At 37.0% G+C, this 20,582-nt stretch overlaps 1 protein-coding gene across 2 annotated transcripts in view; it reads left to right on the top strand.

Moving 5' to 3' along the window:
• The window catches only part of PPHLN1 (periphilin 1), a 73,188-nt gene that overhangs the window by 28,768 nt on the left and 23,838 nt on the right, over positions 1-20,582 (top strand). For both annotated transcript variants that reach the window (XM_061467775.1, XM_061467776.1), the window contains exons 6-9: positions 889-1,145; positions 3,529-3,611; positions 7,796-7,912; positions 10,929-11,069. In XM_061467775.1, the coding sequence (XP_061323759.1) occupies positions 889-1,145; positions 3,529-3,611; positions 7,796-7,912; positions 10,929-11,069 (598 nt within the window). The remainder of the gene's footprint in view (positions 1-888; positions 1,146-3,528; positions 3,612-7,795; positions 7,913-10,928; positions 11,070-20,582) is intronic.

The following is a 20,582-nucleotide window of genomic DNA, read 5'->3' on the forward strand; positions in this document are numbered from 1 at the left end:
TGAGATTCTTTAGGAAAAGTTCAATTTTATGTTGTTTTTCTGACCTTCACATATATATGTAAATTAATATGATTTGCAAGTAACCAGGACATTTGGGGTATGGTCTGGAGTAACAATTTATACATGTAGTAGAAAGTTTTGGTGTTGACTAGATTATAGTTTCGAATCAGTTAGGTTTCATATAATAACTGAGTGAGTCTGTGGCATTTTACAGTAAAGTTCAAAATGAGTATTGTGTGTTGTGAAAGACATAGACTCTTTAGTAGGTGTAAATTTTCATGTTTTCGTTCATGGTTTGACCTTGGGTGGATACGTAGGCATGAGGATAGATAGTCTGCGGTTTTCTTTTTGTCCTTGCTGGATATAAATCGAAATCCCTCAATGGTATTTCCCATAACAAGGTGTGTTGAATCATACTCCCTTGAAAATAAGGGTAAGGGAAAAAAAGAGTTGAAAAACAGCCAAAGAGTGTGAGCAATTATTTGTGTATGCATTTTTAGTTTTTGTAAATGAAGCTTTAATTTCCAGGTGAAATTGAGTGAATCTGAAGAAATAAAATGTGGAAGTCCCAATTTCTTGAATGTCTTTTTCTCACGTTTTAGCTGTATTATTGAGAAATAGAAAGGAATTAGCTTCTAGCAATGAAGCAGGTGAATGAAATCTGAAAATAATTACTTACATATACATATACATCCTCTTTTCCTACTTGTTTTTCATTCATTGCCTATTATTCTAACAACACTGAAGATTTCAGACATGTTCTGCAGATGACAGCTAATCTATTAGTATTTAACCAAATATAAAATGTTGACATTGTATTATCCAGTGCTGTTCCACAAACATTGGAAGGATAACCAAGTGATTTTTATTTTTCTGTTGTCTTTGAAGGGATGTCAGAGATGGCTTCAGAAGAAAAAGCGTCTATCCTTCTCATTACATGAGAGAACGATCCCCTCACAGGAGGGACTCTCCTCTCTTTAGGGAATCACCAGGAAGCCGAAGGGATTCTCCACACAGCAGATCTGGCTCTAGTGTCAGCAGCAGGAGCTACTCTCCTGAAAGAAGCAAATCCTATCCTTTCCACCAGTCCCAGCATAGCAGAAATATGTCATCTTTACATAAAAGAAATACTTCTTCTCAGCAAGGTAATGCTGCATTAATGGTGAGAACTGGTTAGTGGGGTGAAACTGCAACTCACTCCATCAGCCCTTTTTCTCATACAGAATTAGAGATGTGTGCACATCTGTGATTCTTTACATGCTATATTTATAATGAGAAAACTAGACACTTTGTACCAGTTGTGGTGTCTGCTTTTTGGTTGTTTCACTGCAGTCTCTGTTCCCTTATGTATTTTATGTGGGAGGTTGTAAGTGGTGTTTCAGTAGCAGCTCTAGACTGACTGTAGGAGTTTGAGCAGCACAGCTTTTTCTGGTATGTTATCTTATTTTTTGTTTAGCCTCAACTGCTTCTCTTCCTTATGTGCTTTATTGAATTCCCTTACAAGAAACTTTGCTGTCATCTATAGCAAACAAAGACTTTTCTTCCTGCAGCCAGGGGAAAAGAAGGATTAAATAATTGGAGAAATTAAAATACATATACTGCTACTTGTTACATTTTCTGAAAGTGTTCTCAGACCTGTGATATTAGGGGCTTGAGGGGTTTTTAACAGCTTCATCTCCTGTCAGATTCGCTCAAATCTTACTTTCCTCAAAAAAATGTGAAACGCAGTTAAGTCTGTACTGTGTGTGTTCTGCCTTTTAAAAGCTTGGCTGTTAATCTTTCCCTGAAGCCTAATGAATCATCTGTTTTGAAAATATTTAAGGTTTTCCTATTTAAATAATTAATGATAAAAAAAAAAGTGCAAAATTGCCCTTTTTTAGTATACTACTGTCTTAGCCGCTGCTGTTTGTACAGTGTATGTAAATTAATCTGATTTGATTTCCCTCTCTGCAAATGCTTTCTAGTGAACTATCCAAACCCACTGTTCATTTTGGCAGCTTTTGAAAAGTTTAATTAGATATTTTTTTTGTTCACTGATAGGCATATTGTGAGTTTCCAGAGCGACATACTGGACCGTTATGTAGCACTTACTGCCAAAAGAGATCTTGTGGAGTTTAGTTAACATTGCTTAAATACTGAGGAATCAGTTCACTCCTTGTAGAATATAAATTATCCTTCTAGCTCATCACTGCAACTCTTTTAACACTTTGGAGCAATACTCAGTGAATGCAAATTCCTTAAAATGTAGGAGAGGAAGGGAAAAATAAGATATTCAACTAAATTTGTAGAAGTGTTACAGATACACAGTTCATAATTATCAGGAACAGGAAAAAATGTTTTGAGAAACCATATAAAATTTCAGGGTTTTCCTAAAATTTTATATTAAGTCTATGCTATACATGTAGTATGAAAATGCAGGGAAAGAGTAGAAGACCAATTTTCAAATACTCTTTAAACATTTCCTATTGTTAACAAGTATGCACTTTGCATGGACTTTCCATTACGTGTTTTATGTAGGTAGTGGTATTTTTAAATTCACAGCACGATGCAGTCATATTTTATGGCACTGAGTAAAAACAGAAAGTATCACAGCATTTTGAGGTGCCATATTTGCTCTTTATTTATTTGACTCATTAAATTAAAGCCGCATTTGTTCATAGTTCTGTTAATATAATATTTAATATTAATATAGGATACATTATAATTTATATATTTTTCTTAAAGTATTTGATAAACTTTTTATCCCATTCTTAATTGTATTGATACTAATTTGATGGAAGCCAAGGGAAGTTTGCATTGTTTTCCATTTGCGAACAATCAACCATTTTCCTCAGTGAGTATGAATAGTCTAGTTAAGTTAGGCCTACTGACAGCATACGTGCTTTTCGTGTTTACCTTTTGCAGATCCCTTCGATGTAATCCATGGACCACAGGTTGAAAACTAGTAGTTCACACTGCAACCAGTTCTGCTGCTGCAGGCTGTGGCCAGTCTGTGGCAAGGGTATGCACAGACTGATTAGCACAGTGAATTTGAATTGTCATTTTTTCAATTTTGACTCTTATAAGAAAAACACTGATAATACAAAGAGCATCTAGTCTGTGGCTGATACAGTGTAGGACTGTTTGCCATGGCAGGACTTGGCACCACACTGGCTTGCTAAACCAGTTCCTACCAACCTGGTTTCCTGGAGTGATTGACTGGTGTCTAATATTTCACCTGTTTATATCATTACAGGAATATTAAAAAGTAAAACCACATCATCTTGCCAAGTCATGTTGATACAGCCTTTCAGTTAATGTTGGAAAAAGGACAGTGGATTCTTCTAAACACATTAAATAATATAGTTATATCTCTTCAATATTGTCAATATTAATACTATCACTTATCAATATTTATCAGGTGGTGAAGCTTGTAGATTTCATGTCTGACCTGAGCGAATTTCACTGCAGTTTTTCTAAGCCAGTAATTATATTTGCAACATATGTTTGAATATAATTTCACAGTTGTTATTTTTTTCTTAACTGTAGGTAAAGAGAGGGCATCAGGTCAATCACTGAAAACATCAAGAGATGCATCGCCTTCAGGCTCCATAGCAGTATCCTCATCAAAGGTGAATTTTCTTTTCAAGTATTTCTCAATGGTTTCAGATTATACACTGGTTTGGGAATTTTTTTCCTCAGTTGGAAGGAGATAATGTATGTAGCTGTTAAGGAAAGAAGCATCCTGAATTGCTCTGCAGAGGATAGGTTTCCCTTATCTGACAGGAAGGTGTTGATAGTGCTGTCTGTCTAATCATGACACTGACAGACCTTTTTGTACTGTATTTACTGTCTCATTTTAAGAGAAAGGGAATTTTGTAGGTATTTAAAATTGTCTTTTTCCAAAGTCTGGAGTGTGCTAGAAAAGGAATGGCAAGGACAAAAATGGGGAAGCAGTCTTAGGACCAGCAAATGAATTGGACAAACCTATACTTGCACTGAACTCCATCATTCAGTGATTCTTAAACTGTTACTGGATTTGGAAACTGTGTGGGAATCTAATGTGAATAGCAGAATTGACTTAGAAGCAGGGTTGTTTGAGGATGTGGCAAGAATGATAGCATTTACTTGGGAAGGGAGCCATATTGCAAGGTAGTTTGATAAGTGTAATTTTATGTTCTAAATGATGCTGTTTAATTTCTCATCAAATCTGTGGGCTGAGCACCAACTATGTGATCTTGCTAATTAGTTAAACGGACAGGCTAATAAACACTGATGAACAAGCAGCATTCAAGATTGTTGTGGCAGCAAAAACATTTTCAAATCATAGGCTGCTTGCCTGTAAACTGTATCTGAGGTTAAAATGAACACTTCCATTGGAGTATTTTCTCTACATAGCTGAATAATACTTTACTGAGAAAGAAACAGTGCATTATATTGGTCTAAGTAAATAAGGCCCTATTAGAGTCACAGAATTGTTAGGGTTGGAATGGACTTTTGGAGACCATCTAGTCCGATGCCCAAAAGAAAGTAGTATTTGCTCTAAGTAGCATGATGTACCAGCCTGGTTTTTGACGTCTTTTTAATAAAAGCAGTGGATTGCTTAAACAAAAAAGAAATCAGAAGAAAGAAAGGTACTTTTTGTTGTGAGAAGGTGAGACTGAAGGAAATAATTAGGTGGGGAAAAAAACAGGCTTTGGTTGTGCTGTCATTCCAAATACTTATCCCTTATGCAGCTCTTTTAGAACTGCTGTGCTAGGCATTAGCTAATTGCCAATGTCCTTAAGGGGGGAGGCAAGCGATATATTTTCAGTGATGTAAACAAGGAAAGCAAGATAAAAGCTGTTACTCACAAGTTGCGATGATTTGGATTAAAAAATAAACTTTATAATTAGTTCACCTGTTTTGTTTACAGACTCAGCATGCTACAGGTTAATACCAAATCCTTGCTTAATACAAACCTTTGAGAACAAGGAGATATTGCAAAATCTCTTGCACTTGTATTAATGTGCAGTGTGTGCTTAAACTGTGAAGTATTCTTTAAATGTTTTGCTTTCTGCTTCAGTCAAGTCTTATCTATTCTATATTGTGGGGTTTTGCCAGCACTTTGCGTATATCTGCTGGCAGCGGAGATCCACTTGATATAAGCTACACAAAATGAAACTTTGATGGAAATTGTTTCCCCATACAACATAAGTATTTATTGGGTATGCATCAGCTGCAGAAATGGAAGCACTTCAGTGACCTTTTATTGCTTTTCTCTTGAAGCCTCCAAATCTGCCTTTAATGTACTGGCCTGTGTCAGGGGAGACTTTTGGGATGATGGCTGAATTACACTAACCAGTTCAGTTGCATTAGTGGTTCAGTTATACCAACAGAAGTAGTCTTGGCAAAACATGAGCATCTCTAGCGCCAGAATCTTATAATCTTCTTAGACTTGAGATAAGAGTTATATATTTTATAGATTAAAGGAGATAACGTCCAATGCTCCAAGTTATAATTTAGCTTTGAAATACTTATAAAGCTATATATGCCTCTGTAGCAATATCTCTTTTCACTGTAGTAGCTATATGCAAATCTGAAAAGATATTCTTATCTGTCTTATAATTAATTTTTTTACATATTCATGCATGTGAATTAACACATGTGGGTGCTATCTGATCTTAACCACCTGTTTAATTGACTATGGTATGACATCTTTTGTGTTTTTCTTTAATAGCTGTCTGGACTGCAAGCCTTGAAGGCTGTATCCAACGTTATTAGAGCAAAAGGCAGATGTGTGAGACAGGGAAAGCTTTGCAGCGAAGATAGCAGAAAACTGACAGTTTTTTTCTGTTCTTATGCATAAGGTAACAGAAACAGGAAAAAAGATACCCCTGTTTTGAGGTTGGGGGAAGTTTGGTTGGGTTTCAGACGATACAGGATAAGTTGTTCATTTCTTGCAAGTTTGCAGCTTAAGTAGCTGCAGATACTGTTCTCTGAGAAATATGTTCCTGTTGTTCACTTGTAGTGTACCTGTGGAAATACCATTCCTTTATTACATAAAACGTACTCGGTATTTTAATACATATTTATTGACATGCAACTTACAGAATTAAATTTATTGAGATTAAATTAAACAGATATTTTGCTCTATTCCAGCAGGTACTAGAGTGGTTAGTTTCTGTTTATGGCTGGGGAAATACTGTAGGTCATGTGAGATTTTATTTGTCTTTTATTTGTGCAAAACTGACAGTGACAAAGGTACCGGTCTTTTTTGTATTTTTGTTAGTGTTGGCCAGAGCCACATTTGAGGAAAGGGAGAGATTCATAATAGAACCACAGTACAAGAGTTTTTTGGCAGCTACAGATAGGTAATGTTAAAGGTAAAAGGCATACTATGGGAAATGAGAACGTTGAGGAGAGAAAAAAACCTTGGCAGCAGATAGTTTCTAGTGAGACTAGTGTAAGAATAATAGTGTAGTTTGGAAAGGTGAGCTGGGCAAGTTATTCTATGAATTATACTACTGTTTTCTTTGAAGAGCCCTTTTTGTTCCCCTGCACATTGAACTTCATCGCCTCCTGACTTTGCTGGTTATAATTTTGTAGTTTACAATAGTAGAAAAGAGGGATTTCTGTTTGAACGTTGTGTTGCACTTCTCTTCTGGAACCGGTTAAATGTGGTGTCCTTATGACACTGAATCCTGGAAGGATTCTGTGAATCATATACTAATGCCATACTACAGCACAAAGAGATGTTTGGGTAATATTTTACTTGAGGTAAATACAAAAGGTTTGAAGATGAAGCAGTCTTGTAACAGTTCACAAGGTTTGCTTCTGATGGACATTTATGTAATTTAGAATGAACTAGTGATGAGAGGGGACAGTGTTGGGGTTTTTTGTTGGGGTTTTTTGTCCACCTGTTTGCTGTGATGGAACTGACATTGGGTAGAAATTGGGACACTTTTAAGGCAGGAGGATTTTTGTATCTTTTTTAGATATCCATCTTACTGTTGTAGGTTTTAATACTAGAGTTGTATAGATTCTTGGATGGATGTTTGTTGATTCAGAGGAAATACTGACATAGTAGTAACAAGATTTGTAAAGCTGGCTGTTCCTGAACTGGTTTTGGTACCTGGGTATTTGTCATCTGTTTCTCTGTTAGTAAAAGCCAAATTGAGCGAAATTAATTTTTAGATATTATAGCAGTATTTCAGTCTGAAAAGGTGGATTAAAAGGCTATAAAGCCATGACTGACTCTATTATAAATGATCAATGTTCCCCCCAATAAAAAATAATGAATTTTAATGGAAGCAGCTCTGATCATTTAAAGTATGTGTAAAGTACTTCGTGCCTAATTAGCTCAGGTTTTACACCCTACACAGTATTTAATAGTTTAAATTAGTTGCAACTTTTCATGCCTGAAAACCACATTGAGATATTAGATCCCTCCACACTTGTATCTGACTTCTTAGTGTCCATTTGATCCATGTCTCCTTAAACTCAATTGGTCTCAAATAATTTTTCTGCTGTCTCTGTCCCATGAATTTAATAAAACTGATTCTGAAAGTATGGTGCTTTTTTTAACATTTTACTGAACTTCACTGATTTATCTTTGTGGTTTTTCTCTCTCTTTTTTTCTTTTTTTTCTCTGCTCTCTCTCCAGCCACTTTTCTTTTTACAGAAATAAGTCAGCAAATGAAATAGCTTCAGCTTCCTTATTTCCTATTTTAAAATTTTGAGGGGATCTGAAAAACTGTTTATATTAGTTTGGAAGATGTTTTGCCACGCGTAAATATATTTCATGTGAAACCTTGACTGTAATGTTCTTGTACAGGCCTCGGATAAGAGCAACAGACCATCGGAAAAGGAGCTTGCAGAAGCTGCAAGCAAGTGGGCAGCTGAAAAGTCAGAGAAGGCCGATGAAAGCAATGTACCTGAAGCAGAGTATGAAGTAAGACAGGATTATTAATCAATTTATTTTAAAGTGTTACAATAGCCTCTTGTTTTTCTGTACTCTCCTGAAAGGCACGTTTTATAATTTACCCCTCGATTTGTCTGCATATGCTCTTAAATGTTTGTTGAAAGTGAATGAGAGGGAGACTAGAGCCTTGTGATTTATTTATTTAAGAATACGCAAAAACAAAGTAGGTTTTGTTAGTATAATTTAAATTCATGTTGAGTTACAACTGCCAAAATAAGGCTTCAGCTCTCCCAGGAATTCTCCAAGGAACCCTTGCACTAGTGTAAATCTGTATGCTTGCTGAACTCCTTAAAATTAGCGAGGGACTTCTGAGTCAAAATACAAGTGTACTTATGAAACATAAGACTAGTAGAGAACCTTTGGTATACTGAGTTCAGTTCCATGTCATGTCAGTCTACTGTGTCATTTATTCTTTTCCAGAAAGCACTTCTCCTCTATATTAAAAATTAACCTTTTGTTTTGGTACTGCAGTGGATAGATATTTTTTTCCCCAGAACTTTTATCATAGAATCATAGAATAGTTAGGGTTGGAAAGGACCTTAAGATCATCTAGTTCCAACCCTGCCATGGGCAGGGACACCTCACTCTAAACCATGCCACCCAAGGTTCTGTCCAACCTGTTCTTGAACACCACCAGGGATGGAGCATTTACAACTTCCCTGGGCAACCCATTCCAGTGCCTCACCACCCTCACAGTAAAGAACTTCTTCCTTATATCCAATCTAAACTTCCCCTGTTTAAGTTTTAACCCATTACCCCTTGTCCTGTCACTACAGTCCCTAATGAACAGTCCATCCCCTAAATATATGGGCAGGACACCTTAAGCTAAATCATATCACCCAAGACCTCGTCCAACCTGTTCTTGAACACTGCCAGGGATGGAGCATTCACAACAATCAATACTCAATTCACAACAATCAATAATCAGCATTCATGAATTGCTGGTTAATAGCCATTTGTTTTTACCTGTCTTCTACCCCTTGCTATATTGAACTGTGATTATAGCCCTTTTCAGTCTTTGTTTTGTTATGCTGTTCTTGGATAGGATGTCATGGATTCTGCTATGTTAGTGGATGATGTATTTGTCATTTAAAACAAACCAAATGTCATGTAATGTCTTTTGTAAACCAGTCTGTTTTAATTCTGTGATCCTTTTATCTTCAACTTTACCTTTGCTTCAGGCACTCTTAAAAAAACAAAATAGTACCTACTCTACGAAATTACATGTCTTAAACATCACAATTAATGTGTATTTTATATTTGTTGGCAGATAATTTGAGGGAAGACAAAAGCATCTTGGGAAGCATCAGATTTCCTCTTTGTGTTTCGCACTCGTGGAATTTAAGGGCTAGATTAGAGAAATCAGCTCGCTGGATCCATGTTCATATGAACTTTTAAGTCCTGTCCATTGATGTTATATCTGAGTGCACCAGCAGCTTTTTGATCCTGTATGGGAAGAGCCAGTTAGATAAATTAACTGTTCGTTTCCCTCCAGGAAAAATAAATCTGAAAAAAAAAGGAAGTGTGAGGTAGAGGGAATGTTAGGGCCTGGAGTGAGGAAAAAGAAGCAGCAAACTGTTCCAAACATGAATACCATATGGAGGAGAACATACGCGTGGACATTTCTAAGAGGTTCAGGAGAGTAACAGTAAAGAGAAATGTCACTCCTGTTCTTGGTGAGGGGAAGGTAATGTAAGGGAGAAAAGAACAGAGTGAGCCCTATAGAAAAAAGTTGTTTAAAGCTTCCACTGTGCCTCAGAGAAAATTGCAGTGGCAGAAAGATTCAAACTAAAGTAATTTTCAAAATGAAGCAATTGCAGTTGGTTATGGCAGAGTCCAAGATGATTTATTGACTCAGAAAGCACGCTGTAGGAATGCTAATGAAGGAGTGAAGTGTATCATTCTGAGTCCTTGAAGAAAGGATACTTCTCACCTTGATTAGTAGTAGGCTGTCATGTATGAATTGCAACACTTTTCATCTTTTTTCAGTTTATTTTACATAGTTCTTAGTAGCTAAAGTTTGCATTGCACTGAACTTTTTAGCAGCCTTCAATCAATCTCAGGCATTTCATGATTTGCTGCAATAAGATTTGGGATTCAGTCTTAATGGTTTATATTGCTGCTAAATTCTGAGTAGATGCTCTTAGGACCACTTAAGCTTTTTTTCTTTAGGTCTGATGCTTTTCTTTTTGTGTTAGTTTATGTCTTAGGACTCTTCGCCTCTTTTATTTTGGAACAGTAGAAAATACTTTTCTGCATCTGCAATTCTCAAATCTGATACTCCCCCCCCCGCCCAAAACAAATTACTACTCTAGAATTCTCTTGCATAATACTGGATTTCAGTAGGCTATGGTAATTTCTTCTCCTTTCTATCTTCTTTATAGACCCCTTGGAGTGGGAGGTTTTTTGCTTTTGGGCAGGGATACTGTCTTAATTTCTGTTTTAGAGGGAAGTTTCTGGTACTTCAGTCAGATTTCCCATCTTATCAGGAATCCTCTATGCGCTCGTTGACTTTTCCTTTACAACAGGTATCTATGTGCGTTTGATAGTAAACCTGTGGTCCTGAGTGCTGCAAGAGTTATTTCTGGCAGCGTTTTGATTTCATTGATGCCTGTTTACCTTTGATTTTGTTACTTTTATCCTTTCCCAGAGAGCTAATCCCACTTTGATTGTGGATTTTTCTTGCTAGCTGGTGTTCTAAATATCACATGTACAAGTTAGGGTGGCCTTCCTTCTCAGTGGAAGGGCGGGTAAAGGTTATCTGACATCATTGTCTTCATACAGTTAACACTGAGTCACAGGTTTTTTATGATGCCATATTTTCTACATTCTTAAAATCTATATTTCTGTATATGTTAGATAGTAGCAATAATGCTTCACTGGTAGTCTTGATAAGCAAACTGAATAGCTAGCTGAATGACTGTATTTGGGTGTTTAGTTTTGCTCTTGCACTTTGAGGTTTTTATTTTGCTTGTATTTTTTTAAGGCTGGATCTTCAGCTCCGTTATACAGCGAGCAAACAGAGGAAGCAGAAACAAATATAACAGACAGTACAGAATTATACGAGGATGGTCAGCTTCTTGGTCGCTCAAAAGCAATTGCAACTAAGACGAAGGAGATTGAACAGGTGAGTCCTCTTGGCATTTTGTCACTGATACAGTACCTGTGTAATGGTTTGATCAGCTAGAAATATGTTGATTTATTTTTTTCCTCCTTCTTGGAGCATAATGTGAATGTAATCCGATTTCTTGAGATGATGTGATGGTAACATCTCTATCTATTTAATTCTGAAGCAGCATGGCATTTATCTGCCTGTGGGAATTAATGGTAGTTTTCTTAACTTACATGCAACACCTGCTGTTTTACAGGCCAAGAAAATTACTTCTATTTTGAATAATTATTTTAAAATCACATATAATACACATAATTTCAAATGTAATTAAAAAGTAAGGCTTTATGTGAGACCAAATTGTCACAAATTACTTTTACACAGTAATTTCATTAAATATGTACATTTTGGGATTGAACACTAGAAGCTGCCTGTTGGGTTTGGGGGGTTTTTTTGGTTGGTCTTTTTTGTTGTGATTTTTTCTGGGGGGGAAGGCTTGTTTTGTTGGATTTTTGTGTTTTTTAAAAAATAACTTTGAATCTCAGTGTCTTCAGCATTCTCTGAAGAGTAAGAGCCTTTAAATTCTGTTTTGACTCCAGTGTTTTACATTTCAGTGAGGGAGGGATATTGTCCTGAAAATTTGTGTTGTTCTCTCTGTTGTGTTGAGTACTTGGGAATTGATTTAATACAAAATAGGATTTCTGTTCCTCTTGTTATGTTGAATTTTTGAGGAGGTTCAAGGGAAATTTGCTTGTACATTAGTCTTTAATATGTCACCTCACAGTAAGGAACTTAACTACAGTTATCTTCACTTGTCATAAACAATCAAAGTGGGTTTTTTCCATATTTCTGTTATTTTAAATGGAGATTTTTCTGATGCGATCTTTCTGACATAAATGGAGTTATACCCAACTCTGGAAATTGTGTTTAAAGTTTATAATTTGGGTGGGAGAAAGCGATTACTTTCTTCAAACTTGCTCTGATTTACAGTGTTTTGAGTGTATGCCTGGAGTGGGTGGAAGGGAATTATAGATCATTTTTCCCCCTCATGATAATCTTGTAATAACATCTTCAAGAAAACGGGTCTCTAGTCTTGATTGAGATAAGCCTATTCTAGGTCTTTGTTTTCCATCTTATGCCTGGTGTCCTTTTTTCTGTTGCCTGTGAGCCCATTTCCTGTGCTGTAACACTGTTTTTCCTTTCTTTATTGACAACTTGAAAAACAACTTTATACTCAATTTGGTTTTCTGTTTTTTTTTTTTTTTAATGTTGGCTTTGCATAACCGTGTTCCTGGTGAACATGGCTTTGCCTGTGTGCCGGGTCTTGCTGTATTCGAGTTAACCAGAGTGTGCTGTAACTATGGGGGTCATGATGCAGTTTGTTTATCCTGTTGTGTCTGATCACCGGGTTGTGCATGGCCTAAATCAGCTCTGCCAGATGCATGAATTTAGGACTATTTAAAAATGACGAACTGAAAAAACTAAAGATTAGGACCATATTTAAAATAAATAACAATTGTGATTATTTACTTGATTCACCTGATGCTGGTGAATCTGTGATTGGTTTGTTTCCCCTAGGTCCTAAGGACAGGCTTGTAGTGAAAACAGATGAAAACTTGGGCATAAACCCCAGATGTTGTTTTCAGTATGACCTAATGTTATTATGTTTGGTAGGGTTTGCACTTATCACTAAAGAAATCTAGACTATGTTCTGTAAAACAGAATAGTTTTAGGAACTTAGCTCAGAGACGCTTGAGGAATAACTTAGAATCATAGAATCATAGAATAGTTAGGATTGGAAAGGACCTCAAGATCATCTAGTTCCAGCACCCCTGCCATGGGCAGGGACACCTCACACTAAACCATGTCACCCAAGGCTTCGTCCAACCTGGCCTTGAACACCGCCAGGGATGGAGCATTCACAACCTCCCTGGGCAACCCATTCCAGTGCCTCACCACCCTCACAGGAAAGAACTTCTTCCTTATATCCAATCTAAACTTCCCCTGTTTAAGTTTGAACCCATTACCCCTTGTCCTGTCACTACAGTCCCTAATGATGAGTCCCTCCCCAACTTAAAAAGATTTGTATTTAATTTCATAGAAGCAGTTTCTCCTGTTGTTGATTTGAATATTGAAGCTGTCAGCTTCTAAAGAATTAAAATAAAATTTTAGAATGATACTGGAAGCATCTTCAATACATTTTATTCAACTGAACAAGATTCGTGTTTTTTTTATGAAAGCAGGTACTGTGAATTTGTTGAGAGCTAGATAAGATATGTATTTAATCATTTAAATTTAGGCTGTAAAATGACTTGTGTTTTTCAGATAAATGCTTAAAAGTAACTCATGCTTCAGCAATTAAAAAAATCCAGAAAATTTTTGACAGTTGTGAAAATTATGATGGTTTTCATAATTGTGAAATACTGTGAATCTTCCTACTCTATATGGAAGCAGTCGCTGGAGAAAGGTACACACTGTTCCCTTGACTTTGAGTTGTCAGCATCTAAAAGTAAATGTAGTTTAATTCTGTGTGGCTTGGGTTCTCTGCCTTTGACAAGGAATGAGAGAAGGTGCAAAGAGCGGAATGGAAACTAAATCTGAAGTCCTGTGGTCCTAAAACATAGTCCTGTGGTCCTGTGGCTTATAGAAGGTTCTTTGGGTTAACTTCTCAATATTATTTATACTGAACTTTAGCTGAAAGTATGTTTCTGATTTTTGCGCAGTGAAAATTAGTCTTTAACATGCAAATTTGATATCAGTAGTCATGCTGCATTGTTTGTATAGATGTAACATTTGACTCTTAGAAGTGAACTGTAGGCTATAACATGTTTTAGGAATAGGAAGTCTGACTTGAAATATAGAATACATTTTTATGAAAGTTTTTTCATAATACGTTTCTGATTATTTGTCTTGAGGACTCAAATAACAGCAGAAAAAACTTTAGCTCTATGGCCTTCTTTTCATTCCGGTGTTTAAAATAGCTTCTGATAACATAGTTTTAATGTATTCTTTCTGGTACGTAATTTTCTTATTAATAAAATACTGAGAGTTGAGCTGCAAAAATGGTGAAGCTGCAATCCATGTGCAAAGCAAGATTCCCAAAAGATTGGTTTTCAGTCATCACTGGACAGCTATTGAGGTGTTTAAAGTAACTAAATAAATCAGGGTAGAAATAACTAGGTATGTGCCTAAGCATTGATGAGCTCAGTTTGAGAAAGTGAGACTTGATTAGGAGGATTGACCGATCAGACCTCTTGTGGTTTTGTCTCTGAAGTTTTTCAGCTTTCTCTTGGAGCACCAGGTCTTCTTGATGTTTGCTTTTCAGTTCCTGCTTATTCTCATCCTGATTCCCAGGTATTCTTGCCGTTCCCAATTCCTGATAATGCCCTCTTTTCTTTGTCTTCTCCATATCCATATCCTAAGCTCAACCAGGAAAAAGAACAAAATTACCCAAATATGTACTTCATAGTATGGTACTATTTCAGGTAAAACCCCATACTGATAGAACATGTACAGTGATGCTATGAGCAAATTCATTGCTGTACAGCAAACCGGCATTCTGATGCCCTGGGCAGGAGAAAGGGCAGCTTGTGATGCATTTCTCTTATCTCTCTTTAAGAAAAAACAGAAAAAAAAAAAAAAATCCCTTAAGCAATTGAATGAAACATTCACTGAGGTTCTTCCATTTAAGTAAGTCCATCTCTGTATCTTACTTAATGGTTCATATCACTATTTGTGAAGTTCGCTCTCCCTTTCCCCCTAATACCATAACCACTGGCCAAATTCAGAATTTTAAATAGAATGTGATTGCAAACAATCACTCTGGCTCATCAACCAAATATTTGTTTGTTATTTATTTGATGGGAGACCTACTGCAAGCATTCACTTAAAATCATGTAATTTGAAAACGAAGTTCTTTGTGTGCTGTGACAGGACAGATGTTATCAAACAGTTGCTGGTTGCTATTTGCTGTTAGTGACTGTCTTTTAAGAGTCTGCAGTTGCTTTGCAAGTATTAACTGAAGCTGACATAAAGAGAGGAGAATAGAAGTGCTCATGGATAAAGGCTTGGGAAAATCCAGACACTGTTTGAACAGAGCCAAAATTATCTGTGTGACTCCCAGCCTAGAAAGAAGCATATGCTTAATTTGAGGTCTGACGATATTACTTGGGAAGGAAGAACATGGTTGAAGATGCGTGGGAGCTCGAGACCATTGCTGAACTGGGACTGGAAGTCTCTGGTCTCATCTTTGAAATGACAGGCATAGTGACAGTATCATGGAAGTGTCTAGGTTTGATGGGACTTCACCTGGGCCAATCTTCTGAAACAGGGCCTTAGATCAGGTCATTCAGGGCTCTGTCAAGTTGAGTCCTGCATATTTCCAGTGAGGGAGACTCCAGTGTTTCTCTGAACAGCCTGTTTTGGTGTTTCACTGCTGTCTGTGAGCTCAGCTGCCATCACAGCCCTGCATGCTATTCTCCAGAACCTGCTTGCTTTCCACCAATGACAAGGTTTCTGCTCCCTGCTCTTCTTGGCAATTTCCTGTCTCCAGTCTTGAACTGTGGACTCCCAGCTCCTTGCTGTGGTCCCCAGCTTTCGGGTGGCCTCACCTACCTGTTGAGACCAGCTCCAGCTGCTCACAGCTGCCCTTAGAGAATGGTTGAGTTCCTGGCACCCTCTGGCTATGCAACTGTGGTTTGTAGAACAGGATCTTTCCTGGCGCTTCCACAAGGCAGGTACTAGGAAAAGTGATCCCTGCCATCCCAGTACATCTTTTCTATCTTTGTGCCTCTTTGCATTGAATGAAAATTCTGCAGCATTAATGTGTGTCTCATGCTTTAATATATCCCCTGAAGTAGGGTCTAGATCCTGTTGTGGTCTTTGATTCTCTGTGTGTAAGCAATCAGAAACTTTGGAGAGCTTTTAGAAACAAAAATAGTGAAGTAATTAGCTTTCTGTTTGTTTGGGTTTCCTTGTGCCTTTGAACATGCCTTTCCCTCTTTCTGTATGTTGTCTGAGTATGGTGAGGTTGAAGCCCATGAAATAGGTGTTTAAAAGATCGGCCTTGGTGCTTGAAAATAGTGTAGCAAGACCTTTGCATTGGCGTATCAAAGTCAATGAATGTCCATAGGTTGCTGTTGTAACAATTTCATGCACTTTTTTTAATTATTATTTTTGTGTTTAATGACATTAACATATAGCTTTGGAGTTGTTTAGTTTCTGGTTCCATATAGTTAAGGATCAGATTATGCTTTGAGCATGTAATGTGCTGAAGTGTGTTTTCTTTCGGAAGTGATGACAAATATGTCCCTGGTGTTAAATTCACAATTGGAGCAATTCAGCACTGGTGTTACACAAAAGGCTATCTCTTTGTTGTTCCTTTATGAGAGTGAGTAGCAGGGATTCTTGAAATGTCTTATCTTGTCTAGACATCAAGTCTGCAACACTGTGTTAATTAATCCATTATTATGTGTCCAGTTTCTTAAACACTGCATATGCAAGTTGAAGTGACACGGGTTACCTCTGAAAATCTATTATTTTCTGTAGACAAATTTTACCAAAATGAGCCAAGTACCTTCCCTGATTTTGGGAAAAATAAACTTCTCAGTTTCTGAATGAGATTTGACACTCGGACCTCAATTTGTCTGTTACCACAGAGCTCTGGCATCCAAGAAGAAAGTGTAGGGATTACTACAATCATGAAGGCTTTTTTTCTCAGTGGTATTACTGGCTGACTGGTTACCTTCTGTTCAATATTTTTAAGTATCCAGCAGAATAGTATTTTAAATACTTAAACTTTCTCATTAATTGCTTGTTTGCTTGACTTTGTAAATAGTACCTGTTAGCAGGCCTCAGTAGTATTAATGAACTGTTACCCTAATTGGACAGCCTACTTGTGGAAGATGCTGAAAATCACAGATTTTTCTAAAGCTTGCATTTGGAACTTCATAGATGTGGTACAGAGAAAGAAGGAAAAATGGGTGTGTGGCTGGGTGAATGGTCTGTCCAGATTCTGTTTCTAGATCTGCTGTCTAATTCCTTTTCTTTTTTAAGTAAATTACTTAAATCTTTGGCCTAGCAGTTAAGAAAAACAGTTAGGTTTTAGCAGTTTCAGTGTGTGTAGTTTCAGAAGAAATGTTTTTTGTTCTCATGCTCTGTAGAGCTCTGCTCTCAGATCTCTTGTTCTGGTAGTATCTGTCTTTGTGTGTATTTAACACTTTTTAATAAAACTGTTCTCTGGAGACTGACAACTCACAGTGTGAAACTTTACCTAGCTAAAAATTTTTGGGTTTAATATCAGGTCATACAAAGATAAGGCATTTCTGTCATGCTAGTTATGATTTCTGTAATGTATAGAAGTATACTGCATGCCTTCCTCCCTGCGCCTAACCCCCTCTGTGCCCATTGCTAGCTTTATAAATTCTGGATATTAATGTTAGATTAAACATTTAAGTTTTAGAGGTTGTGAGAAAATAAGTGAATGAATAAACTGCACTAATGGGAATCCAGGTAGGAAAGAAGGAGGCTGTCAAAGCTGGCCTTGGATGATACACCTTTTCTTTTGACTTCAGCTGAGCCAGGGAAATAGGTTACTGTTCCTTAGGTTAGCTTGTTGGTTGCTCATTTCAGGCAGAATTGTCTAGGTTAGAAAAAAATCCCCTGATTAAAATATGAGTTAAGAGGTAAGTAAGTTAAATGATGCTGAAGGAACTGGAACAGTAGCTAGAAAACACATTAAAGGATTATTTCTGATTATGGATGAGGTCAGACATGCTTTGTTTCTGACAGAAGGAGACCAGACAAGAGTAACTTGCCAGATGAGAGTGAAGATGGGGAAGCTGTAGATTCTGCTTGCCTCCTAGCTTTTCTGTTGTCCTTCAAACCTTGTGTACTTAATACACAGTAGCAAGGGCTTAATGATGGACTCATCATCATCCTCAGACTAATTTGGTTGGTATCGAAGTATGTATCATGCCTCCTCTGAGCTGAGGCTTATTTTATTTAAAAGTAAGATGTAATTAAGTGTGTTTATTTATTTTTTCCTAATCGAGAAAACATTTGTCTCAGGTTTTGGTGTTTTGCCTTAGGCTTCTCAGAAAAATTGATGATGATTCCTTAGTGGTATCATCTGCCTATGATCTTGTTTGATCCTTTTGTGGTTTATTAGTTTCCTTATATCAGTACCCCTCTCCTTATATACGAATCATTTATTACTTTTTACACATTCTTAAGCACTTTTTCTTCCATATTAATTCTGACTTGATTTTTCTATAATCTCTGTTTATTCTAGACCTTATTTTTTACCATTGCAAAATCAAATCAGTTAAGTTGTTACACTTATTTGCATTGTTACAGTTCACACTTAAGTATTTTTTTTGTGCTAGGATCTTTCATTTTTCTAAATCTGAGCTGTTTGTCAGAAATCTGTGTTTTCACATTTATGAAGCTGCGAGATGGAAAACTTTTGGTTGGTGTCTTCACAGCATCATTGATTCTCCTTACAGATACATTAATTTAAAGCAGAATGTTTGTAAAAGGATGTAAAAACTTCAGGTACTTTCCTTTTCGTATGTTTGGGTCACCATGCTTTAGAAATTGCAGTCCTTCACTTTCCATTTGTTTAGCTGTGTTCTCTTTCCCTTCCATGGACATTAATGGGTTATTCGGTATGCACTGCAATGCTCATAATTACAAACTACATATGCAAAATCAGTGCAACTTATTTTACTTCAGCACCTGAAGGTATGGTTTAATAAGGAAGTGTATTACCACATTTCAGCTTTTTGCCAGCAGCTTTTTTCATTGGGAAGCTGATAAAAAGTGTTATTTAATATGCAACGCTCACAGGGCTCGTAGGGCAATATTTTTAAGAGAACTTAACACCAGAAATGTATGCATGTATCCAGTAACAGTTGGGTATTAGAGAGATTTGAATGCTTTAGGTAGAATTCACCTTTAGATTTCTATCGCTACCTTTCTGTGGAAGATTTTGTGTCTGATCATTTATTTTGCTGTGTGTTTTTTAATGTAAAACATTTTTAGGCCTGAGCGCATTCTGTTGAAGTTTGCGAATGCTGGAGACTCAGATCATTTGACGAAGGTAGCCATTGATCTAGTTTTCGATGTAGTGGTGTTACATTCATGTTATCAAGCAGTGCTGCAGCTTGCAAGATCTCAGAGGGCTGTTTGCTTAGAGACAGTCTTCAAGGGGATTGTTTATAGATATTATAATTTTATGGCAGATCTCTGGAAGACTTAAATGTGAGAGGTTAGTAGGTAGGTACTTGATCAAACTGGTGGGCTTAGTTGAAACCAGAGAAAATGTGAAAGAAGGTTGTACCTGTTTCTGTGCCCACCTGTTCAAATCTGAAAGACAAAAATCCACTTCTTGATCAGATGAAGTGCAGATCTAAGGAGCTGTCTGTTAAGTAGTATTTTTTCAATCAGCAGCTAGCAGTGATTGTTTGATTTATCATTTCTTGGTCTGTTGTGAGAAACCAAGAGAACTCAAACAACGGGATGAAAGAAGACTTGGAAACTATAACACTGAGTAGGCTGGGAAGAAAGATCAGTTTCAAGAGATGATGAATGTCAACAGGATTGGAAGAGGCGTTACGAAGAGAAGAAACTCTAAAAATGTGTGGGCCTTGATATATAATTAGGAACTAATTATGAGAATTTACCTACTGAAAGAACTGTCAGAAGCGGAGATGCTTGGAAGGATAAGTGGAACTGACAATGGCAAACCTCCTGAGAAAGCTGAAGGACAAAACCAGGAATGATGAATTGTCTGAGTCTTGATAAAGGCAGTAGTTTCTGTGGGAGTGAGGCTTATTGTGTGTGTGGTTTTGGTGGTGGTGGTTGGGTTTTGGTGGTGGTGGTTTTAATAACTTGAATTTGATTTGGCGGATAAAGAGAGCCACCTCTCCGTCTCTGTCTCCGGCTAATTCTTGCTTTAACAGAATGGCATTGGTGGACTTGAGAGGTGGTTTTAGCAGTGTTGTTTGATTTTATTTTTTAACTGTTTTAAGGTTGGAAGATAAAACTCTCTTAGCTGGTGCAATGCATTGAGGCTTAAAGCTTTAACCTCTTAGTATTTTTTCTTTCTTAACTTGCCTCTTGAACAAGGTATCTTTTGAATTTCTGAGTAGTTTCAGCATTGCTGCTGGGGAAACCTGCTTCTTCCTGGATTGAAGCAGAATGAGAAGAGGATCAGTCCCATATACCTAATAATTAGATCTAGAAATTTAAATTGCCTCAGAAATAGCCCTATCTCAAAGGACTACTGTCCCCCCCAGCACTGATTTCACATCATTTCTATCAGTATTCCCAGTACTATCTGAGCATTGATCTTCTGAAAGTCTGGAAACGGGAATCCAAGTGGTGCTTCAAGCAGGATGTGTGTAGGGCAAGCAGAGAACAGTGTCATAAAGATTTCGTATAACCATATGTGATGATGGGAAGGTGGTAACTGAGCGAACATGCAAAAACCCCTGGTAAGTGGGAAATGAAATGTAGTGGCAGGAAGGT

The sequence above is a fragment of the Pezoporus flaviventris genome, unplaced genomic scaffold, assembly GCF_033815535.1.
Source record: "Pezoporus flaviventris isolate CSIRO_AGI_PZ_B2104156 unplaced genomic scaffold, CSIRO_AGI_Pfla_v1 ptg000045l, whole genome shotgun sequence".
NCBI classification, from domain to species: domain Eukaryota; kingdom Metazoa; phylum Chordata; class Aves; order Psittaciformes; family Psittacidae; genus Pezoporus; species Pezoporus flaviventris.